At 41.8% G+C, this 26,192-nt stretch overlaps 1 protein-coding gene across 1 annotated transcript; it reads right to left on the bottom strand.

Moving 5' to 3' along the window:
- Positions 1-3,184: 3,184 nt before the first annotated feature.
- On the bottom strand, positions 3,185-17,737 carry nacc1a (nucleus accumbens associated 1, BEN and BTB (POZ) domain containing a; the record flags this gene model as incomplete). The annotated part of the gene is made up of 8 exons (XM_083896641.1): positions 17,608-17,737; positions 9,804-9,957; positions 9,257-9,526; positions 8,435-9,065; positions 7,651-7,818; positions 6,780-6,885; positions 6,524-6,621; positions 3,185-3,495 (listed from the first exon to the last, which is right to left on the bottom strand). Exons 2-8 carry the CDS (start codon positions 9,927-9,929, stop codon positions 3,185-3,187), a joined length of 1,710 nt encoding a protein of 569 aa, XP_083752767.1. The 5' UTR covers positions 9,930-9,957; positions 17,608-17,737.
- Between the last annotated feature and the right edge of the window lie 8,455 nt (positions 17,738-26,192).

Genomic DNA, 26,192 nt, shown 5'->3' with positions numbered 1-26,192 from the left:
ATATATCTATATATGCTGTCGTAAGAAGTAGAGTTGGCCCTGAAAGCTTGACTATAGATAAAGCTCCTGACACGTACCGTTTCCATTCCAACTGATCTTAACGCGATGCCTGAACGCAGCGCTATGTGAAGCTTTGCTTGTGAGGTGTGACGGCGGGAGACTCTGACAACTGTGTGTGAACGCCTCTAAATTCTGCCTGGATTCCTTGTCAGAGCACGCTAATAATATGGCTTCCTTTTCTTTCTTTTTTTTAGATTGAATGCAAATTCACTAGTGACAGTTCAGCTGGTTCAGTTACACATTTCTTCATATTCTTTACCGTTTTATCGTCGCAACTTGATGTCGATGATGGTAATTATACTCTGCTTTCACCGATCCCCTTCTGAGAGGCACGATCAATAACAATCGTTGAATTATGGCGATAAAGACATTTAAACAGTTATTTGGCCATTTTTTTTAATACCTGGTCGTATTTCTTTCTCTCTGAGCAGGAATTTGAACTGGTTTAACGAACGTTGTGCTCAACAAGGAATTAAGCAATGACTTTTTCTCGTATCATTTTTACCCGGATTGATTTTGTCTCAAAACTCCACACGTTTAAAGTCTTTTTTGAGCGAAGTATGTTGGGCCTTTCAGTTGAATGAAAATCTTCAAGTTTGAGTGGCTGAGGTTTTCGGTTTCATGTGATATCCCAGCAGACTAGTTCATGGATAATGGTAACTTTAACACAACTGGCAAAGACTTGAACTTAAGTACTATGCTAATTGAAAATGAACTGCAGACTTCAGGACCTGATACAAAAACCACAGTTCAAATGACACGCGTCGTTAGTTAAGATTCGTCTGCGTTAAAGCTACTGCTTTGCCTCTTTAACACATAAGAAAAACTGATGGACGTGAACCATGACACCAGCTGCATGAAGGACAGGAAGCACAACAGTCTTCAAAAATACAGAGGAGGTATAAGTAAGGGAAGGGCTGCCCGTTTGGCATCTACAGTCAAATGCAAATTTGAGGTTTTGTTGTCATTATACTTACAAGGTACTGCATTGTTGTTCTTTCCACATGTCTCCGAGTCAAAGCACCTAAGTAAACTCATTCTTAAAAACTTAAAACAATAACAATAATAAAAAAATAGGTCTATCTGACATGCCGTTACTTATTTTCTAATAAGATTGACTCAGCTGCTGTGTCAGTCTTTTCAGAAAAGCCTCGTCAGTCACCTGCGTGACGCCGCCTCATCGTTTTCAGGAGAGCACATACACCCAATTCAGACATATATCCATCAGCAACCAGAACAATTCATTCCCCACGTATACTCGCTAACGTTCACAAAGAAAACAAACAAAAAAGGTGGTCATTTTTGACACGTCATCAACAGAAAGGAGGAACACTTGGGATTCAACTCGACGATCTTCCTGATTATTTACAGTAGGACTCTGTGCCACTTTAAAAGCAGGACACACAGGTAGACATGGAAAAAAGAAAAGAAAGACAAAAAGACAAATTCCTCCTCCTAAGGGGATTTAATTGCTACACTCATTTTTTTCCCCCCCAAAAAGGTGCATGAACCACTGGTTCTTGTCATTAAGGTGCACAAACCTCTACTTCCTCTCATGGAAGGTGCAAAATCATTTAAAACTCAAAGGAAAAAAAAAAAAAAAGGTCAGCCATTTTGAGTTTCCATATGTAAGAGAGGTGGAGCATTAGATATGTGAAGTACATACCAGAATACAAAGCCGCATAAAACAGAGATCTATGTCTCACATAGATAGTACCATAAAACCTATGTTCCTATTGCAATTGTTTTCTCTTTGACGGTGACATACTCACCAGCCTTCTGCTACTTAATTTCAATTAAAAGGCACATTCCATTATTTTAAAACTATTCCACAAAATGTCAGCAGTTTTCTCTTTACAATAAATGTTAATACAATTACAAAAAAAACTAACCGAGGTGTTAGATCAATATAACGCGTGTATATATATATATATTTTCTACAGGTAAACGCTGCGGCTTCATTACCGAACACGTAATGGTTATCACAGACAACAGTCAAGCTGGCTAAATCAGTCTCATTCCTTTTTAAGCGAGTGAACAGAAGATGAAACGCTTCAAATTTAGCAGTTCAACTGCCCATTCCATCACTCTGCACAGTAAAATAAGAATAAAAATAAATGACTATGGGACCTCTGATAAGACTGCTTTATTAAACTCCTTTTTTTTATTTTCAGCAAAAATACCGCTTCTCCTTATTTGACAAGACCTCTTTCAATAAAATATGAAGATCGAGATTCTAAAACAAACCCTCTCACTCTCGTCGCTCACGCCATTTCGAGGCATGGACACTCGTATAAATATAGTTTGTCTTCTAAAAATAGGAACGTCTCCAAATTACCTGTTGCCCTTTCTTTTTTTTCTTTTACAGTCGACGCAGAAGAAAAAAAAAAAAAAAGAAGAAGCTTCTTCCCTTCTCTCTGGATAACGTTTCACAAACATGCTCAAAATTTAGAAAAACGGAACGATGAGATATATTTCTATAAGACACTGCACAGTGAAACACTCCGGTGAGATTCTGTGGTCTCGAGAACGTGAGGTGAGGGTTAAGAATTCTTGCAGGGCGATGAGCAGAATATGCAAGAGGAGGAAGATCAGGTAGTGTTATTTTTTTCTTTTTTTGTAATCATACATCCATTTCTAATTTAGTTCCTTTCCCAAGGCTGAAAAACAAGGTGTCAGAATCCCACTGACACTTACAATCAATATAGTCTCCACCTCTACTACTACTACTAGTCTGTCCATCAGCACTTTTCCTCCTCCAGGCTGCACCTGAAACCCCTCCTCCCTCATCACCTGCTCGCCAGGGAATGTATTTATTTAATATGCAACAGTGGATGCGCTTACACACCTTAAAAAGACAAGGGGAGGCAGAGGCAGTTAGTATGTCACCAACTCTCTTCCCCCCATTCCTGAACTAACTCCATTGCACAGTCATAAAGCAAAACTTAACGTTTTCAAGTCCTGGTTACATCAGGGTAACAAAAACCCCAGCAGTGTAGTATAGACAGTCAAATATGAGATATCAGTGTGGGCAAAAGAGTGAGGAGGCAAGCAGAACCGGGAGGGAGGGGGTATACTGGTGTGTATGTTGCCAAATTTTTTAATTTTATCCCAGGAACAGTGTTCAAAATAACGGTCCTCCGTCCCCGCCCACACCTGGTAGTGATTCACCTGAAGAGCCACCTGACTCCATGCCAGCACTGCCAGTGGCCTCCAGGGAGGCGGGGTCAAACGCCTGATCCATGCCGAGGGCGTCGTCCTCCGTCTTGACGCTGTCGGGGAGGAACGCGGAGTAGGCGTCGCTCTCGGCCATCAGCAGCTTCAGCTTCGGGATCCAGCTCTTACGGACCACGCGGCGGGCGTTGGTGCACATGTCGGCTGCGATGGCGTTCATCTCGCTCTCTTTAAAGCTGGTGGCAAAGTTCTGGCAATAAACTGACATGGGAGAGGGAGAGGGGGAGGATAGAAAAGAGTCAAGAACGGCTGTCATGAGGGAAACAGGAGCCTTAAAGGACTCATATTGTACCCTATTTCTCCAAGTTAACCTAGTTCCCTGGTGTCCTAATGAACATGTCTGTGACATGCTTTGGTCAAAATACCTTATGGATGAAGCACCACAGAAGTTCAATCACCCTGCCAAAACAGCCCTGTTGAGAATGCTCGGTTTTGTGTGCCTGTCTCTTTAAATGCAAATGAGACACAGGAAACTACGTCAGCGTCACTGAGGCACCGGCAGCTAAGAGCAGTTAGCATTTGGAAAAGCCATCATTTGCCGACTCTCATCGCACATATAAAATGTAGTGCTGGGCGCGCTAACGGCGGCAACGTTAATGCACGACACGTTTCTATGACGACTGACGGAAAAAGACGCGTGTGACGTCATGTTTACGTGACTCCCGATTGTTAAAATGAGTCTCTAAAGTAACTTTAAAAACAGAGGCACACATACGCAGGTACGCTGGTTATTTGTAGCGCTGCTCTTTTCGTTTAATAAACAGACTGCTCCAGTTCGACTGTTAACGCGCTAAACAAGCTAATGCAGCTAACGGAGCTAACTGGTAAACGGTGCCTGGACTCCAGTGTCGTTTTGGGTTAGTCGTCACGGAAACATGTCATGCGTTAACCTAGTGCCCAGCACTAATAAAATGTATCCACTGGACACCTGTGGAAATCCTCTGAGGCTAGAAGTTTGTGTAGAACTCTGTGCTGCACTGTGCAGCCACGAATAGAACACTTTGCGGACTTCCACTCTTCCAGATACTATTGGCCTCGCCTGCACTCTCGCGTTTCTTAAGGACAAAGCGAATCTCTGAGAGACAACAATTCCAGGAATGTCTTATTGTGACGTAGCAATGAGTGCTGAAGTCAACATGTTTTATCTCCTGTACTTCGACTGAGGAGGACCACAAAAACATGACTGAGACATCTTTTTTTCACACTTTGCCTACTCATAGGGCCTCCAGAGTCCCAAATATAACTATCAGAATGATTAAAAAGTTGATTTTGCATAATATGTCCCCTTTAACACCGAGAACGCAAATGTGTCACATACCTGTTTTCTTACCACCTACTATTTGTACATAAAACTGATTTAATTTAACAAAGGAACAGAGGCGTAAACAATCTGTGTTCGGGGAATCTTTAGTGCTTCGTATCCTATCAGTGCTCTTCTGTAATTCAGCACATTTAACATCTAATGACTTGATGTGATTTTAAGTTCATTCACTCCCGACTGTTTATTCTATAATTTTTGCTGTGATGGCTCACTGTAAACGGGCTTGTAATTATCCTTTTTTATCAAGTTAATGATCACATTGCATCTCTTATGTTGCTCGATTACATCTCTTTTTTATACATTTTGTGCTTTCAGGTGATGCATGCCGACATAACAACGATGCCTTCGTTGACTGTTTACTGATAAAAGATGTCTGAAGTGCATGAAGTAAGTAAAGATTTTTCAATACAAAGTGGTGCACAGTGTACATAAGAACACTTAAGAACACATAAGAGCTGCCTCTCCGTGCATCTCTTAATCGCCCGACTGACCTTTGGGTCATTTGACAGGTTTCAAACTTGGCAACGGACGTAGAAATGTGACGGATAACGACATTTGTGTCAATAGAGAGAGTATAAGCAAGGCAATGTGGCATGATGCTGAGTCAGCTGAAGCCTGAGGTGTAGGTACTGCACTAGCATCAAAGCATCAAAAATAAACGGTATTTTCTGGACTTCATACTAAAACAGTAGTTAAAACTGTAAACTAATTTCTGCCTGAGATGAAGCCAGTCTGGCACGCTGCATTGAATTGTATGAATAAGCAGCTGAAAATGAGGAATTAAAATGTCTAGCTAATTTAATGTCTAAATGAAAGGAGGAGGTTGATAATTAGTGCAAAATGAGGATTTGAAAAAGTCTGAATACATCCATTTCAGTGTATGCGAGTACACCAAAAATGGAAGAGAAGTTGCAGCGCCTTTTAAATTTGGGGACCTTTGTGTCGGAGGTCAGTTTATACTGAGCTCTATGGAGAAGCCAGACAGTTCTCTTCCCTCACTCTCAGAAAAACTGTTCAAATTCTGTTAGTCACTGTGCTTTGAAAAAGCATGAAACTCAACACATTTGTCTACATTCTGGTAGAACGTCATGTGTGAATGATGAGGAGTGAAATTTGTGAATTTGGTCGGTAATTACCTTGATGTTCTGATTGTACATATGAAAATGAATTAATTACGTATTTTAAAAAGAGAGAACAATTTGACGTTCAAATGAAAGTTTGTCCACTGCAGCATTTTTAATTTTCAAGTTCATCTGAGATTAGCACAGCACCCCCCGTGACCATCATGTGGAGGATAAAGGGGTAGAATATGGATAGATGTGGAAGTATTTGAAACTAGTTAATGGCAAATACAGGAATTATTCAAAGAAAAAAAAAAAAAGTCATAGTGTGTATTAAGACCCTGGCTCTCTTAAACCCAGAGTCGAACCATAATTAATGTTACTGAATTTGACAGACGTATAACAACAAAGCCAGTGGCGCCCTGACACTTTTGCACAGCACTGCAAATCACTCCCATGTTTTCCTTGAAGATCTGTCTGCTGTTGAAGCTAAACCATCAGACTGAACGTTGCTCTCTAGTGGTCACTGTGAGCTTTTACCTTTCAAACAACATCATCGGAATAAACAGCCAAGTTGAACTGCTAATGGGTTATGATCATGAGCCAAGTGTACAAAAACCCCCCCAAAACTAATTGCACGTGGTTGTTTGTGGGGTATATTTTTGAGTTGAGGTTGGGGGGGGGGGTGATATTGTGTTGATATTGTGATGATAATAAATGTACAACATGTCACACAGCCCTAATGTAGACTCCCTTTTTGGTCTGTATGCAACATCACAAGCAAATGTTAAAATTGTCCGCGTGCTTTTGGGCAAACACCCACATACAGACAAATATGTGCACTCACATTTAACAGCGTGCAGCACTCTGTTGTCCAGGGGCTTGCGGCTCGGGTCGTTGGTGGATGAGCGGATGCCTGTGCCACAGCTATTGGCCAGAGTATTCCTGATACATTTAAAAAAAAAAACACACACACACAATTGATGAGCAAAACAGAAAGAGAAACAAAAATAAGTTGTTTTATCCCCTTCTATATTAAAACTAAGCTCGACATGAAACACTTGCAGAAATAGAAGCAGATACAGCGACGGAAAGGAACAAACCTGTCAAAGAAGGCGGCCAACAGCCTTCTCAGCAGCACTTTATGTCTGGTCCCTGCGCTCACATGACAGTTCATTAGCTGGGCTCGCGATATATACACAGAAGTACCTGCAAAGAAGAACGTGGATGAAAGAAGCAGATTTACCACCAAACATAATCAAAACAGTATGGAAACATACCACCACTGTACGTGTGTACATATATGTATGTACGTATATATATATATACACGTGTATATATGTGTGTGTGTGTGTGTATATATATATATATATATATACATACACGTGTGTATATGTATATGTGTATATATGTGTGTGTGTCTTTATACATATATATGTATGTATATAGACACACATAGATTACACGTATATATATGTGTGTATATATTTGTTTTTGTGTCACATGGTGAGTAAAATAGCTTTATTTTCTTATTTTCTTATATTTTTTACTTTTTAATTATACTTCAATCTCTCAAAGAGGAAATGTAACCAAGCCAATAAGAAAACAGTCACAGGACATACACACAACGAGTCACATGTACAATAGTGCCGAGGAATCTGCATGCCAGTGCCAAGCCCAGTCATTTGAGGACACCCTTCTCGACATTTGTATACATATCACTGCCATTGTCCCTGTACTGTTCCGATCCCTAGTATCAGGCAACACTGGTTTATTGCCACAAGACTGCTTCTTTCATTCAGTAATCCAGATTTCAAGATTATGCACTCTATATGCCAAACTATTAAGGGGCCTCGATCTAAATCTTAAGTCTGTTGTTTCTATGGAGAAGCTTCTCCCACACACACACACATATAAATGTTTGTGAGGACACGAGGCCCAAACCTTAGCCAACACAGATAAAAGCCAACATACCTGAGACTAACTCTAGTTTCTCAGTGGGGTCTCCTTCTTCATACAGTTTGGGATGACAGCGGTTGCCTATCTGAGCAATGAGTTCTGCTGGGAGACACGTCAGATCTCGGCCTCGCATCCGACCCCGCGTCTCTGTGTGGTCTGGTAGAGCTTCAACACGCTCGCCAGCTGCTGTAGACACACGGATATCGTTACAGTAAAAATAAATACCACATCGCATTCAGACACAGGGACAATATGTCGTGCTCATGAGCCTACAGTAACACGTGCCACCATTAGAGCTGCAATCGATGAGTATTTTAAAATCGAATTGCCGCAGCTGGAGCTGCAACTAATGTTTATTTTCGTAATCGATTTATCTGTCGATTACTTTCTCGACTAATCAATTAATTGTTTGGTCCATAAAATGTCATAAAATGTTAAAAAATGTTGATCAGACTTTGTCAAACCTGGAAATGGTGATGTTCTCGAAGTCTAATGATTCAGTTTTAATGATTTCTTTGTTATGTGGAGCAAAGAAACTAAGTAAAATTCACATTTAAGAAGCTAAAACAATCATAATTCTTGTTTTAGTAATGAAAAAAGCTTCAAACCGATTCGATTATCAAAATAGTTGAGGATTAATTTAATAATCGATTAACTGTTTCAGCTCTTGCTGCAGCCCTACCTACCGTACATAAGATAAATCTATAAAAAAGGGTATTTAATATTCGATAATGTCAAGTTAAACTGTAAACATAACCACATTTCCATTCATGCAGTTGCATTTACAGGTATCGGTTACCTGCAGCTCCCATATTAAGCATGCTGTACATGGTGTACATGTTGCAGATTTGCCTATACTGCTCTTCGGCACATTCATCTGTCCCTTCTTCCTCCTCTTCGTCGTCGTGGTAGCTGATGGGCGAGTCACTAGTGTAGGTGCTAAGAGTGCCCGGGCTTGCTCCCTCTGACATGCCCAGTCCTGCTGCAGAGTTCCCGTTGGTGCTGGCGCTGCCACTTAGCCCGCCGCTGGCTGCCATGCCTGCCAGGCTGGTTGCTGTGGCACCCATACTCATGGCCAGCCCGAGCGCTGCGGAGCTTTGGATGGCGCTGCCCCGCACTACCTCTTGGGAGTAACGCGCCGCCTTCCTGGCTCCGCCCCCTCCCGCTGAGCCGACCGCACCTCCGTCTCGGCTGCTGCCGCCCTCCCACAGCCGCTTGGCGACGGGGGTACAGACCACCGAGTAGGGAGTGGCTGCTTCTGGCTGGCTGGGCGGCTGCTCGGTCTTTACTCTTGACACGAGAGGGAGTGGCGTCAGGCAGGAGGCAGGCCGTGCTGCACTGTTACTGGTCTGAGTTACAGGGCTTTGTGGCTCAGAAGGTGGGGCTTCCTCGGCATGAAGGCCCTGGGAGTCACAGCTGGGTGAGGAGACCTAGAAATGACATATGTATCGATCAGCTAGGGGTGGTCCATCCCGTTTGGTGCATGACGTAACGTCCATACCAACAAAAAAGAATATAAAAAAGTGAAACCACATATTTTGTAAAAGAGCCTAATTTCCTCTTTTCAGATAACAAGTTCTAGTTATAGACACATTTCCACTGCAATCCACTTGAACTTTACCTTGAGGAAGAATTCCGTGCCTTTCTCCATGATCTGCTGGATCTGCAGAAAGCCAGCAGTGTACATGAGGAGAAACTGGTCCCCCACTGTCATGCTTAGACGGCCTGTGTAGCAGAAAGCTAAAATCTGCTGGAAACTCTGGGGCTGCACAGCCGGTGGGAGCTCTACTACTGTGGAGCTGGTGTCATTGTTGCTACCACCTCCACCGCTGCTGCTGCTGAAAAGGTCCCGGAAATAAGAGCTGCTAGCAGCCAGAACGGCCCGATGAGCCTAGAATGAAAATGAGTAAGCATGTTTGACAATTTTTTGGAAAACAGTTTTCAGATAAAAAACCTACACAAAAATCTATCAGTAGCTGAATCCTCCATCATTTACCCAAGTTACATAGTTCCAAAAACAACCACCAAACATTGCTAGAGTTATATTTGGTCTACATTGGTCTTCAGTCTGCCATGGAGCTATAAGACTGAACATGTACATCCAAACTTTGACTTCTCCAATTGCCATCGTGTAAACAGGGTTAGGTTAAGGTTAACTTTGTCAGTACCTTGAAGGCATGGCCCTTGACCACCACGGACACATCACAGTAAAGGCCCTGCAGTCGCTGCTCATTCAGACACTCTAAAATGTTGTTGCCAAAGTTCGGGATCGCCATCTGGAGGGTCTGGGCCATGGTGCGCCTACGCACACCACCAAAGGGTCTGCAAGAAAAAGAGACAGAAATGGGGAGCATGAAACAGGAGGAAATTAAGGATGGGGCCGATCCGATCCAATATCAGTATTGGGTTCCGATACAGACGTAATTGATGGATCTTAATCGTAACTGCTCTGCTAGCTGGCTGCAAAAAGTTGAAAGGATTAAGGTGTGGAGTAATGATGCACAATCTGTTTAGGAAATCCATTCCACAGTTTATAGCCAGCTAGCCTCGCTGAGGAGAACAGTACTGATAGCAGCTTAAAAACAATGAATATCACACTCCTCCAAGCCAGGGTTTAGGTTAGCCCGGAACATGCCGTTTTTTGGCCGTTGTCACGTGAATTTGGCCGGCGAAAAAAATGTCAGTGGCCAAAATGTCATCATAAAGGGGCCGTCCACACACAGGATCTAAAGGAGTTTATTAAAGCCTTATATAAAATCAACAATAATGATAATTATATTAAAGCAAAAGCAAAGTATCGGTATCGGCAGCTATCCAAATTCAGGTATCGGATCGGGAAGTGATATGTAGTACAATGGGTCTTCATCAATGGCCACCTTCATCTATCTTGAGTTCAGTTCTGATCTGACAAGGAGATGCCGGAGTTCTGATCCTGTCAAACGCAGGCTACGTGAACTCAACATCAAGTACTTTCTGGGCTCTTACTCAACTCTCTGTTACTGTTCATGGCAAAAATCAACGTTTCACCACTGCTGAAGCAGTTTTCATGTCCCCCTCGACTTCTCCTGGACAATGGCTAACCTGTTGAGGGGTAACTTTGCTGTTGTTATGTTGCGGATTTAACGTGTTATATAAAGTCCTCGTGTCGGATTTAACTAGTTTTCCATGTGTTTACTGTCTGTTACAGCAGTTGGTGAACTCCTTCAAAGATCTCACACACAGTGTGTGTACATCATACTGTTTCAAGGTCGACAAACATTTTTTCTTGACTGTCCTTGCTGCCCATAGTGACCAAAAATAACTGGTTGTTCGGTAGCTTCATTTAATTAATTGGTATTATTTTTGGAACCATAATGTAGCTTGAGGTTAACAGATGGCTATTAACTACAAGGCATGTCTGTTTTGCTGTAACGAATGAGTCCTGTTGAGTCCCTAAAGCCTTTCATTTAATTTTTGGATCCAATTAATCCGTGAAATGTGTTATATCAGTGCCAGTTTTAGTAATTCTTTCTCCTGGATTGGACAACACAACATTATTTAAAATCATCAGGAGTCTTGTGCCTAAAATCGACTAACTTTGTGCATGAATCTCTATACATAAGCCTAACATCAACAGACTTTCTGAAGCATGGTTCAATAGTTATATCTCAAATAATGATATTGGTCATTTCAGATCTGATACATTTCATCTGATCTAATAGCTGATTTAGTAATACCAGTGGTCGATTCAGGACAAAAAGAAAATAACATCATTGTGAGTCTAAATGTTACACAATTAATTAATGGGCCAACTCGAATTATCCCTACAATCCGATCTCTACTTGTCTGGATTCCTGTCTCTCACCCAGACAGAATACTCAATTCAGACATATTATCTGGATTGCTGCTGTGTCTGGAAAATTCAAAATCACTACCAAAATTAATCGAAGTGAGACGATACAAGAAACTGAACTTTCATCTATTTATTGATGAAACTTTCAATCAGTATTTTTCTTTGTTCAATCTGCCCTACTACCAGACTCTTATAGATACTGGCTTTTTTTTGGTAGTACTTCATCTGCTGCAGTTCTTTTTCTTTCAGCAAAAAATTATCTCCTGAAGTTCAGACTGCTATTGGTGAAGTGAAATTGAGTGATGATGCTCGGCTGTGTGGAATAGAGAACAGATTTATTCAAGTAGCTTCCCATATCCTCATGTATCTACTTGCTGATTTTGTTCAACCTTTCTCTTTCTACCTGTGAGTGGCCAGTTATATGGAAAGAAGCATCCATCACTCCTCTTCATAAGGGCGGGGATGCGCACGATAAGTGCTGGGCGGTATGACCAAGAATTCACAGTAATTTTCAAAATTTCAGCAGTTTCACAATAAACTGTACAAGGGTATTTTTTTAATGCATGAGCATGAGTGCTCCAGTGAGAGAAAAGTGCAGCTAAGTGTGTGCTCGTATTGAGTTAGTGGTCCAACGAGAAAGAGGGAGTGGCGCAGTTGAGTGAGTGTGTGCTTGTATTGGATAGGTGTGTGTGTGTGTGTGAACATAACTACATACATTTGTGGTACTCTAACATGTTTGCTGCCAAGTTGGTGAAATAAATGGTTCATTGTTGCAATTGCTACCACAGTTACCGTTTCTGGCAATGTAATCAATATGTATGTTGTTTATGCGCCAAACCTTTTGTTATTCATGCCGTGTGTAATGTGTAGTGCGTTCCTACTCGAGGACGTAATTGTGTGTACTTCAGGTAAATGTCACATCTATCTTAACTATTTAACTGAATTATCTGCTGCGCTATTTGGGTTCACTAACCAGGAAGTCAAGTGGGAGGTGTAGAACTTTCTAGTAGGTATGGAGCATGTGCGTAATCAAAGCGCAATTGTCATCAAAGCCCAGTTGTCATCAAAGCTTTGTCACCAAAGCAGTTTCCTGTATTGCTAATCTTTTATTTTCCTGTTTTCATCAGTAACTGATCGTTAGAACCTGTACGCTTTGTCGGTTTACAATCTATTAAGTAGTGTATTAAGCTGTGTGTAGAATAAAACAACTTATAGACTCTCGAGTTGTCCCCTGTACTTGTTCTGGCCGCCCTTCCCAGAGGGTAGTTTATTGAGCTGTAGGAAGCAGATGGTAAAAATCTGGTCTCTTTACCAACAGTCCACGCAGCTGAATGTTTTTAAGTGGAAAAACTAAAAGAACCTCCAGATCATGTCATTTCAAATCCAGCTTTACCCCACTGGAGAACAAAGTGAGAGAGTTGAGCTTTAGCAGGGAGTCCTCAAGCCACTTTTGGCCCTGCTGTATATTTAGTCCCCTGGTATTTTTATTGTTTTACTTATGCACTGGCAGTGAAATGCCCCCCTCAAACAGTATTTTGCTGCACCATGTTTAATTTCTCATAAAAATGTGCAAATAAAAAATACCAGTTTTCAGTATGTATACCGCCAAGCAACACGCATAATATTAAAAACGAAAGACCTAGAGCTATCTATCTGCTCCATTGCAAAGGTGTTTGAAAAGCTAATTTTCTAATCAACGCAAATTTTATCTCAGTAATTATACTATATCATCACCATTTTAATCTGGCTTCAGGTCGAACCATTCCACATACACACCTCTACTCGAGTTCACTCATGGTGTATTCTCTGCTGCAGGTAATGCGGATCTTACTGGTGCAATCTATAATGATTTATTCAAAGCTTTTATTTACTCTTAGATAAATGTCATTCCATCAGTACATGGTTCAACAAAAAGGAGTGGGCTAAACATTAGGACCACTTCTCTTCTCATTCTATGTAAATGAACTGTTCTGTTTAACTTTATGTTGATGACACCATAATATGTGTGTATGTATGTGTAATGGCCACCTCTAACTGATAGATGCATTCCCTGGTTAGAATTTACATGTGAATCCATGCATTTCAATAAGCCACTTTATTTAAAACATTATCTTGCACAATTCACATCTAACTCTAAATTAGGCACTCGGCTCCATGTTAACTCTACGTCCCACGCATGCAAAAATCTATTGGCAAAAAATCTTTTATGTTTACGGCTCCAACAGACTGGAATAATTTACCAGCTGATACCCTGTCCTTTGCATCGCTGGGTTTGTTTAAACGTACTGCGTACTCTTTCCTTTATACTGTTTTTCTACTTTCTGGTATTATACTTAACTGTATTTAGGGATCCACTTAAACTTGACTGTTTATCTGTTATTGGCCACTCTGGCCTCCCCACAGTTGTGATGGTGGCATTTTTATGTGTGTATTACTTGGGTATTATTCTCAAGAGGCTTATCCTCGTAAATTAAATAGATCCGTATTATTATATTTCCTGGAGAAGTTGTCGTGGATAAGAATTATATCCCTTGGTATATCCAGTTGACATAGGCCACAAAATATGTCTCCACATAGTTCTGCTGGGAGCTTTTGGCAGGCTCACAGGACACAGGTATTTGAAACAAAGTTGTGTTGATGCTTCCATGGATAATCTACACTGCATTAATCCCATACGTCCTCCAGCAGTTGTTATTTCCAGGAGTATAATGTTGTTTTCTGTGAGTTATGAAACCCTGTGTCCTTAAATGACTGGGTCATGGTCCATTATTCTATGCGTAAGCAAGTATGTGTGGCCTAACCAAACACCACATAGCATGTTTCTATTCACTTCTCTAAACAGTCAAAGGCAAACAAACCCCCTTGGTATGTACTCTCTCGAAGATTCTTATACCAAGACCGTCATTCTGTCAATATTAAATTTAACTGAACCAATTTAACTGAACCAATGTTCCCTCGGCTGTGGATATGAACAATATATGCAAGATGGGGTTTTGCCTGATATAGAGCTTCATCATAGTTTGTGGTATGCAAATGCACTTTTCAATTTAAATAGTTTCTATTTTATCCACTCACATAATATAGGTATAAGTGTAGATGAGGATACAGTGATAGCTTCTTTGTCCATGGATAATTTAACACTTAATTTTGCTGCATGAACGCACACCACAGAAACTCAGAGATATAGGCCAAGTGAAGAAAATCTCACATACTATAAGAACAAAATGATTGAAGTCTGCCCTGTTACAGGCATACAACCAAATTTGGTGTGGCTGCCCAATGCGGGCTGGAGTGAGCCGCCCCATCATATCCAAAGTCTTTCTTTGGGACCTAGCCAAGCTCCAGGGTACAGAGAAATGCTCTCTTTGTCTCTGTCTCACTCAAGCTCCCTCTCCCTCATACTAAAACACAGATGCACACACACACACAAACTCACCCACAAAAGGCACACTGAATCACACAGTGACATTAGACAATACTGCTTGTTTACAGTTTGGCGAGCCACAGTAAGCACACATGCGTGCACTGAAAGACACACAAACATAGGGCTGAGAGCTTGGGTGTGTTTGCACAGTTTGCCCTGACAGTGAGGAAGAATGTGAGTGTGTGTGTGTGTGTGTGTGTATGCATGTGTGTCCTTAAACAACAAAGAGGGGCAGTGGGGCCTGCAGAGATGAGAGGGATATCTCATGTCCTTATTCCATTGTAGATATTGTTGAGTTCAGTAGTTGTGAGTGAATGAGTGAAATTCACCTCAACTCACCCTGTGGATTAGATCATATACAAACTAGCCTGAGAGCAAAGTAGGTCAAACATGTTCACATGCTTAAGGTCCAGTGTGTCGTATTTAGGAAGGTTCATTGGTCGAAAACGAACATACAACAAATTAGTAAAAGATACGCACACACACCAGGGTCTCTGCAGGTTTCAACAAGTCAAATTTAAGACTTTTTAAAGACCATAATAAATACAATTTAAGACCCATTTCAAATCCATACTGGCAATTTTTTTTACAAAAGACATGAAGGAAAATTGGAACCACAAATCGATGAACTTGCAATTTGGCTTAGCCGTGGGCTTTCATTAAGTTTTCTCCGCTGCTATGCTAAGCGAACACACACCGCGGCGCGCGCGCACACAGCACACTAGCTAGTGGTGCTCGATAAATTCTCACTGGGGAACACAGGTGGCCTACTTTAGTTCCGTGTTGTAGTTATAACTTATGTTATCGCATCCTCAAAAATAGAAACATTTCAAAGCGAGACTGAAGTTTATGCATGTTTTTAAATAAAAGTAACGTTAATAGATTTTTTAGGACCTTTCAAAACTGTATTTAAGACCTTTTATGAGATTTTAGGAGAATTTAAGACATTTTAAGGCCTTAAATTCAAATGATTGGATTTAAGACTTTTTAAGAACCCGCGGATACCCTGACACACATATACGGTAACACGTTAGATTAGTGAACACATTCACCATTAACTAGGTGCTTACTAGCATGCATGAGTAGCATACTAGCCCTTTATCAGTAAATAGTAAGCAAGTATTAACACCTTATGTAGGAAAAATCTTAATTGATGTCGAGGTAGAATAAGGTTATGTAGAATAAGGTGTTAATACTTGCTTAATATGCTACTTATATATGTTAGTAAGCACCTAGCTAATATATGAATATGGTGTTATATGTTATATGGTTTTTCCTACTTTCACACAGCTTATGCTCTGATGAGATAGCCATCGACATACTTCTAAACTTATGCTGGGCAAATACTTTCCAGTTCATCCAGTTCTGCTCCTGACAACATTCTGTGGATGGCATAATTGTGGAGTCACTGGTGGAGTTGGCAGAGAATGCATTCCCTCTATAAGCATTTCCTGGTTCTCATGTGCCCCTGCCTGCATGGCTGTGCTGCTCCAGCCAAGTCAGGACAAACTCGGGGCCTCATCCATTATAGTTCATATGGGCTGAAACAGGAAGAGAAACTTCCTAACTTCTTACTGGTATATGTTTTAAGCCCATGCTTCCGATATGTGCGGATATTAAACAGGATAGGATGTGGGATTAACACGCACGCCGTGTGCCAGTCTACACGCCGAGTGTCTGCTTGCACCGCAGCCGAAAGGGGGGCGACAAAACACCGGTGATACTCAATGAAGGCGACGGTGTATTACTGTTACAGTGACATTCAAGTACATTCATTTAAACCATATTCGGCAGACCAGGCGGCTGTAATGTGCCCCTTCTCCGCCCCTCTCCCCTGTGGCAGACACCGCTGAAATGTTTAATGCCCTCTCCCATCCGCAGCAGGCCTACGGAGGTGGCTAACAGCTAAGCTAACGCCACTGTTAAATATTTTGGGTTCGCACCATCTACCTCATGCACAATATCAGGCATTTCCGAGGAGGTGCACACACGATGACTCACAACACAAACAACACTTACTGCCTGAGCGGACGAGGTAGGTGCTGGTGCTGCTGCTACGCCGGTTGTCAAGCCCAAAATGTTGCTTATTTAAATATTTTGGTGATGGGGGAAATCGCTCCCCCTGTCATTCTCCATTCTACCGACATCAACAGGTCATCCCAGGACACGCAGCAGCTGAGGGCGAGCCAGACGGAACCAGTGCGGCACGGAGCAGGGGGGAAGGCGAAGGTGGGAGAGAGCACAACAAGGCACAATTCTTTACTAGCGGCGCTCAAATTGGGGCCGACGTGCCAAAAAAAAAACCCGACTGCCACTGCTTTTTCACGTATTTGTGAGAAGAGCCTCGTGGAGTTCACCGTTTGACTACAAACACCGCTGGCAACGGCGCCGATCTCACTGTCCTGAAAAAGGTTGGAATGTGCCAAACTTCAACCTGAACGCTCCCCTTATCCCAAACTTTTTGTTTTTTTTAATCGTCCTTTATCTGTAACTTTATGTTGTCACACATTTTGCAACTTCGTCGACCACCACGCTATAAAGACCACCGGCACAGTCAGACACGCTCCCCTCCCTCTCCTCCTCCTCCCGCTGCTGCTGCTGCTGCTGTTGCCGCCGCCGCCGCTGGTGGTGAATCCTCACACGACCTCGGCAGGTCGCCTCACAGTAACGGCTGCAGACATTAAAAAAAAAAAAGAAAAGTAAAGAAAACACTCACCCCCTCGCTGGGAAGATGATGCAGGGTGAGGACGATGGTTCACAGGAGGAGACACCGCGCTCTCTCTCCGCGCTTTTCCTCTCTCCGGCTCCGGGCAGCCATTCAGTTTAAGCGGAACGCCGAGAACAGAGCCATGGAGGGCGGTACTGTATCCCGAGGGAGTGCGGAACACAGAGCCACTGATCGCGCAGAGCAGGAGAAGGAGGAAGACGAGCAATGACGCGCTCGTCATTCATTCAAACGCTTTGGTCGCTGCGAGCGCAGCCTCATTTTGGGGGAGACCTAACCCACAGCAGACTGTTGGCGCATTTGGCACAGCAACAACTCACTCCCTGACTCTCCCTCTCAGCATATGAGTGGAAGGATTGGAGGGAAGTAGGCCGTGCTTGTACAATTAACTAGTGAACTAGTGAAAATGTAGCTATAAAGCTCGTAAAATTGTTAAAGGTATGAATGACACTTTCACAAGTAAACACCCCCACTCCAACTGTTTATTAGGTTATGGCTCAATATGGTCAGTTAGTGGCTATTATGTCAAAGTTAATTCCTAATTAATGTTAAAGAAAGTAAGAAAAACCCTGGATCCATAATTGAATGGGGTCATAGGCCGCCACCACAAACTTTCACTGAAGTCAGTTTTTTGAGTACTGATGACTGACAGATAGATAATGACATTACCTCATTGACAAAAGTACAAATGTATTTCAAACTTTTGCCAAATAACCAAATTAAAATGCATAGAATATACGTCAGGAGTCCATTGGATAAATATATTGTATGTATATATATTGTTATAAATATATTGTATGTATATATATAATATATATATTATATATATATATATAATGACATTATATTTTGAAAACTGAATGACTAGTTTTTTTTATGTATTACACATCGCAATCCAGATAATGAAATATTAAAAGTGACAAAAAGTGTCCTAGGAACAGGAATGGGTCGTACTACTTTTTTTGTGTGTCCCCGATATTGATACCGATATCACAAACTCGAGTATCTACCATACCGATATTAGTCCGATACAGTCAGAACAAATATTGTTCTCTCGAAATGAAGACGTAAACAGCCCAAACATGACTCAGCTAAAATGCTTTTGCTGATTTTTATTGATGTTTTTACACTATATATAGAGGATTTTTGAATTTAATCGGATTCTACATTTTATATGTAGATCATTTTTTATATGCGATATCCAACACACCCAGGATGAATGACATTATGGATAATTAACATGATTGATGTTGATAGGAAATGTTAATGTCTGCAAAGTCAGTTTTGTCGAGGAAGAATTGTGGATATTTATAATATAGCCAGACTAGTAATGAACCATCCAGGTCATGTACCACTCTTTTGCACCCTGTAAATATTATAGGAATATAAATTCTGTACATTGGCGTACATTTGCGGGACAGCCCATAGCCGACCAGAAGGGGAACTTCACTTGTGACAGAAGGGTTGTCACGGTTTGAGTCTGCACTAGGTCAAGGGTTGAGGAAACCCAGAGCAAGTAACCCAATCCCCGTTGCTCAACAAGCCCATTGGGAAGGTTGCATCAGGAAGAGGATCCGGCACAAAAAATCTCTGTCAAATCAAATATGCGGATCATCCACTGTGGCGACCCCTGGAGAGGCAGAAGGCAAAAGGGTGAAAATAGTACTTTGCGTATATTTAGTCATGTACAATAAACATATATGGGGTCAATGCTGTGTCCTTAGCCCCATTAATCTACCACCACATGTGCAGAAATATCCGTTTTTAATTTTTCGTTACCAAACAAAATCTCAGTCACCGGATTATTTTGATGTTTAGCCCTATTATTTTGTAGCAATTATTCTATAATTTGTATCACTGAGGCTTTGTCTTTTGCTTTTGGCAAAGCAAAAACCACTGGTGATTCCTTACTTGGCTGACCTGCTATTTCCTCTATCTACAGGAATTAAATGTTGGTCAAAATGTCAGTATAATTATAGACATGCGACAGGTCATGATTAAAATCTTAATGGTTTGAGTGGATTACATTTGAGCCCGATCCTGAAACTGTATGTGACCTCGGATGGGGAAAAATGTAATCAAAACAGAAAATGAAAGTGAATAAAAAGGAGGTATTCTATTCATATTGACTAATTAAGTTGTGTTTTATTTATTTATTTATTTATTGGTAAAATATCAGCTTGCACACATTGACCTCTGAGTAAGACAATACAATGTTGTCAATACGTATCTAAAATGTTCACAAAAAGAGAGCATACAGTATTTCTGCCAAGGTAAATGTCTAATTTCACCGATTTATAATGAAATAGCCTCATTGAATTACGTGCCAAATGAAATGCATGGAATATATACGTCAGAATAGGAGAGTAGAATCTTGTGAGGATGAGCATGCTCTGAGTTAATTACTTATGCATTTTTTTTAGGTCACTGTGACCTTGTTGGACCACCAGGATGTTGCACTCCCTTCCAATGTGGTTTATTTCAACAAGCCACAAACACAGGCTCTCTGTATAATTCAGAATAGAATTTAAAATCCTCCTCAGTGATCTTTGAGACCCCATCATGTCTCAAAGAGCTGATCGTTCCTGATTACCCAAATGGACTGATCCGCTCTGCAAATGGAGGCTTGCTTGTGTGTTCCCAGAGTTTTTAAGTAGAATGGGAGCCGGATGTGGCCCCCGGGCCGCCAGTTTGAGACCCCTGAGCTGCACTCTCTTCTCCTGTGAAACCAGCCGACACTCTCCCTACATTTACAGTGAAACTTCAAACTTTCCTCTGGTTAAGGCTGGTTCAAGTGAACTCTGAACCATTGCTTAGTTATGCTGCCATAGGCCTCGACTGCTGGTGGAACAGCCATTATGCAGCAAGCACTCGCTCCGTCTCACACACACACACCTCCTCTACGTTAATCCCTCTCTCTCCTTCTCCCTCCCTCCTCCTCTTCTCAGCACTCACACTTTACCATGACAATAACTTTGTTTTCTCTCCCTCCCCCTAGTCCATGCTCTTCCTCTCTGTCCCCTCTGTCTCTCTTTGTTCTTATGTTACAGGTCACTCCGATACCACAGCTCAATTACTATTACAATACATTATGCAGCTGCTAATGAATGCAGATAGCACTGGGGGCAAGTGGCATGTCACACTCTGGACAAGATGATGAAGATTCCTGTTCTCCAGCTCTCCTCTATCTTCTTGTCTCCTTTGCACTCTTCTTTTTCACTAATCCCCCTTTCCCTCCTCTCTCCTATCCCAACCGGTCGAGGCAGATGGTCGTACGCTCTGAGTCCGGTTCTGTCTGAGATTCTGAGATTTCTTCCTGTTCAAGGGGTTTTTCTTTCTCGCCAGTGGAGGTTTTGTTTCTGTGCATGTTTTTTTTTTGTCAAGTCACTGCATATCAGCATCAGCATTCGCTCTCACACTTTTGTGTTTAATGGTTTCTTCACGACAGCATCATAAGGTTTTCACGACGTCACCTTTCTGGTGAAGATTTAACACCAAGAGGTCCAGCTTGAAAATGTTTCTTGCAACTGGAAAGGTTGGCAAACATGGTTCTATGTCATTTTAAAATTTTTCTCTGCCTGCTGTATTGATGTTTAAATGATTGCAGTTGAATCATCACAGATATTGGGTAGTGGCATGATGGGGTCTCTGTGCTCTGGCTCATCAGGATACTGTGTTAATTTCTCACAAATGTGTGTGTATGAGAGAGAGCTCTATATGTCATGATGCTGTCACAACAGTATTGATGTGACAATGCTGTAATGATCATATTTTTCTCTCTCTCGCCATCTACCTTTTATATTGTGTATTGTATGGCCCTTTAATGACTGCACTGCTTCACACTCATGTTCAACATATTTAAAGGTGCATTATGTAATAAATCTAAAGCAACTGGCCATAAAATCCTCCTAATATGTCACAGAGACTCAGGAAAAATGTTCATATAACAAACTGAACTCACCAACAACGACAGTACAGCCAAAATATTTGCATTACAAAAAAAATATTTTGCAGACTGCAAATCATGTTTTGGCATGTGGCGCCACCTACTGCCGTCTACCAATCATTGCAGTCAGTAGAGTCTCAGCTGCTGAGCAACCATGGGTTGCCAGTTACGTCGGAAAACGAAAACCTAAAAGACCTTGGCGCTTTGAATTTGAATGTAGTAACTGTTTTTGGCCACATTCTTACATATGGCACCTCTAACACTGCAAGCTGCTAGGTACAACCACAGACCTCTATACCACCGGCCACTGGATGGGTCTGGACAGAGTTCCTTGCTCATTGCGTCTGAACAGCACAGCTGTGGAAGAAAAGATGCTTCCAAGTTCTTTAGTATCTTGTCCCTGGTTCATAAAGACCAATTCATGCACTTTGGAGATATGGGATTTTGACAAGGAGACTCTCTCAGGGCAGTCTGCTAACTCTTCCTTGCTTCCCTGTTGCAGGCCTCTCAGCAATGAGACTGGCAGCATCATGCTGTGACTCCATCCCAGCAACAGCGTCACAGAATTGGGCTGGCTACCATTGGGTCCCTGGCCAATCAGTGCATGCACAGTGCCAGATCACTGCAGAGGTAGCCAATAGTGAGCCTATAGTGTGCTGAGCGACATCCCTCCCAGATGTGAATTCCTCAAAAGCCACAAGGTACACAAATGCAGACCCAAACGTGCAACTCAAAATCAAAGACAAAGTGTGCACATGCACAGTTGACTGTGTGTGTACTGCACGTGTGCAAAGGAGAACGGGACACAATGCAGACTCTGTGTGCTGTCATGAATGTACCTGTGAATTACGCCTTTTAGAAAGTTTAGCATCATCAAACTACTTTGCCACCAGTGTTTCATACACAGTCGAGGTGACAAATCACCCCTGCTGTATACGGACCTTTGTCTCACTCTTGTGGACATTATTAGAAATGCAGGGTGACTTGTTTTATTGTAGTCAACAAAGACACATTATAAAAGAGATCCAACTCGTCCAGTCACTGAATATTTGTTTATTATATTGTTTTTTTGAAAGATTTAATATGAAGACTAAATCAAAAGAAATTAATATAGTCCCCAAGTAAGAGAAATAGAACCTTAAAAAAGAAATACATGCGACCTCTCCATGTCATTTGGATCATAAGCTGAGAGGAGATCTTTCCTGTGATCATCATCTGGTCTAAAGGGAAAAAATGAAGAGGGAATGAATATTAAGTTCACTTTAAGAATACGGACAGATGTTTTTTTTTTTTAAAACACAACACAAGTATTACAACCATACTGTTAAACCTGAAATATTGGATGATGACTTTGACATTTCAGAATGGCAACAGTTGCTTTGTCCTACCATAAATATGGTCGCCGAGATAGCGTAGATGACAGCGATGAGAAAAAACGGCAGGAAAGCTAAAAAGATATAGCTTTCCACACCTATGTCCTGATACAGGTCAGCATACAAGATGTCGTCCAAGAAATGACAGTGGTCCAATGTGTCTGTGAAAGAATTAGCGTGAGATTTAGCACCGATTAGATTTTAAAATTGATAATTGAAAGAGACAAGAGACGAGCTCACACCTGGTTTAGATATATTCAGTGATAGCACGGTGTTTGCGTGCGTCACCCTGCAGGTAATGGTTGCTCCAGGTAACCAGTTGTCTTCGGACAGACGGAGGTGGCTTTGGATACTGAACTTTCCGTTCTTGCTCTTTTGAGGCTCACTGGTGTTGAAGTCCCACAGTTTGATGGAATCATCGAGAAACCAAGTGATGTTAATAGATGCAGGACTGAAGCCAAACACTAGGCACACAAGTTCATTTTTACCCTGGAGCAAGGTGCCCGAAGGTTCACTGTGGGTCACTGTGGCTGGATAAAATAGTCAAAAGTTAATTTGTCAGTAGCTGGTTCTGAGGAAGGTCAACAAGCAAGAAGAAATGCAAGCATATTCACTGTCACAGTGGGAAATTTCAGCAAAATCATTTTGTGGAACTAACAAAATTCCTTTGATTACTATCAAACGTTATAGGCATTATGTTTAGTTCATCATTATATTTAATACTGCAACACCGACTCCAGAGAAAGACAAAGGGAGTAGCCAAAAAAAGTAGGAGAATAAGAAGCAAGGCAGACTGCACTTCACACTGAACTCACCAAACACCTTCTTTATGGTGCTTTGAAAAGGTATTTCAGAAGACTCGTGTCTGACTGAACACAAATATGCAGTCCCCTTGTCTTCGTGTTTGGATATGTTTAGGCTGCTGCTCATTGAATAAGTGCTGCTCCCCGCGTTGCTCCACGCAGCGCTGTTGGTGAAGCGATTTGCTGGAAGTCTCTGGCCATTGTGCTCCCAATACACCGCGACATTAGATGGATAATATCCAGAAACCAGGCAAACAAGTGTGACAACGTCTGACGAAAGGGGGAGCTCAGCGGCACTTGGCTGTATTATCGTCACTGTCGGTTGGTACAGGTCTTGAGAAGGAAAATGAAAACAACAGTGAAGAAGAAGACTTTTTTTAATTTTGGCCAATTGTTTTCTAAATGATGCTGAATTCATATTCATAAACTACAAAGAATCCAACAGTACCTCTGCTTTTGCTTATTTCTTCCTTGTAGCCGTTTTCGGAGCATCGATGCTTTCCCTCACAGGACACCGGTTTATAAGCGTGCCAGTCTTCTACCGAAACGGTGAGGTAGCTCTGCAGAGTCTCTGACCCATTATTGTGAGTTACTGGTTGCTCTTTACGGAAAGAATGTCGCGTGGCCCCATGGACTGTCCAAGTGATGATGAAATCATCAAGCCGACGGCCAACGAGAAGACAGGTGATTGTCACATGCCCCTTGTCCTGAGGCTCAGAAAGCGGGGGTCCCTGAACATATACGGCAACTTTCTGCGATGATGCTGGGGTCACTGAAAAATAAAGACCAATATAATGAGTAGAAAAATGTCTCATCAGTTGACTAATACACTACTAAAAGGCTGACACATTAAGACGTGGATTCAGTTGTACCTGAGCAGAAGCTGACACTTTTGCTGACATTCTCATTCAGAGTTGCGTCGGACACGTCACAAGTGAAGACTTTGCCTGTTTTCCACTCTGTTTGAGTGACATGAAGTCGACTGTTTACTTCCACATGTCCATCCACTCCCATGGCAAAGTCACTTTTTGTGGAGGTTTGCTGAGACTCAGGAAACCATTTCATTTTAGGGTCGAATCCCCTTCCGGAGCATAAGAGTACTTGTGGTCCCGATTCTCCACTGGGAACCAAAAAAAGTTCCACAGAAGGATCCTCTAAAGGAAATCAACGAATAGCACCATTGGACATTAATGTCATGTGAAACATCGCAACGCAAAGTCAATTTTTTGGGAAAGAAGAGGCGACTTTCTCACCGAGTATATTGCCAGTTGGTTTTGATGTGTAGGGGCCGGAGAAGCCTTGGTGGACTTTGCAGGTAAACGTTGTGTATTTTTTCCAGTATTTTGAAGGCACAGTGAAGCGTCTGGTAATTGAATGGAGTTCTGTCGCCTCAGGAAGATCGACATAGAGTTTGGGAGAGATGTCGGAACCGTTGGCCTGAAAAGTGACATAGAGGTCACTAGAGGAGCCCGGGGTGACGACGCACTCGAGCACGGCACTTTCTCCCTTCAACAAATCTGGCAGGGATCGCTTGATTTCTACTGATGGAGCTGTCACTTCAGGTCCTGGATGAGGAATCGCAGTAATGTTAACTCTTTGCAGTCTTTCGCAGTTATAATATTCACGTTGTAAAGTCATCTTACCTCTGATATTTACTGTCCTCTGAGCAGACGGAAAGCACTTGTGGTCAACTTTACAAGATATAAATCTGAGTTGTTTCCACCGTCTCAAGGGAACCGTGACTTTACTGTTTATATGAGTTGCGTTCACAGCCTGTGTCACTGTGTTATCCGGTGCAACTTTTTCATTCATCAGCCAGGTCACCTTAGCATTAAACAGAGTGTGGACAGAACATGTTGCTTTCACTTCAGAATCTGTCATTACAGTCCTGAAGCTGGGGATCTCCACATCAATGGAAGGAGGGCCACTTGGATGCACTGTGGGGCAAAATTCTGTTTTTATCAGTGGTATTAAAGCAATGCTATTTATGAGATGATTAGACACACATACCTTGACAAATATTGATTGTTTTCATAAATTCCGTTTGGTTGTGAACGGCCCTGCATTTAAACGAGGAGCCGCTTTCCCATTTGGTGTGGTCCGGCTCAATCTCACTGTTGAGCGTGAAGGTTTTCTTCACTCCGATGCTCTGCAACTTTGTCTGAAGTGGGACACTATTTAAAGCGTCAGTGTCCTGTTGCCACTCCACAGTCAACTTGTCTGGATAGAAGCCACTTAGGGTGCAGACGAGTTTGACGGGCAATGTATCTTCCCAGTTTGAGTGCAATGTGATATGTGGTGCGATAACCTCGATTACTGAGGAAGAGAGAGAGAGAAAAAGAGATTATTTTGTATTTACTTGACTTATTCCAAATATTAGATGTATCTGTTCAGTGATACATACCTTCCGATTACTCTGAGATAACCAACTGTGTAGTTCTCAGTTCTAAATGC

Source organism: Microchirus variegatus, assembly GCF_963457635.1.
Source record: "Microchirus variegatus genome assembly, chromosome: 10".
Lineage (NCBI taxonomy): Eukaryota > Metazoa > Chordata > Actinopteri > Pleuronectiformes > Soleidae > Microchirus > Microchirus variegatus.
Note: the sequence above shows the minus strand (reverse complement) of the source record. Positions and strands in the feature narration are given on the sequence as shown.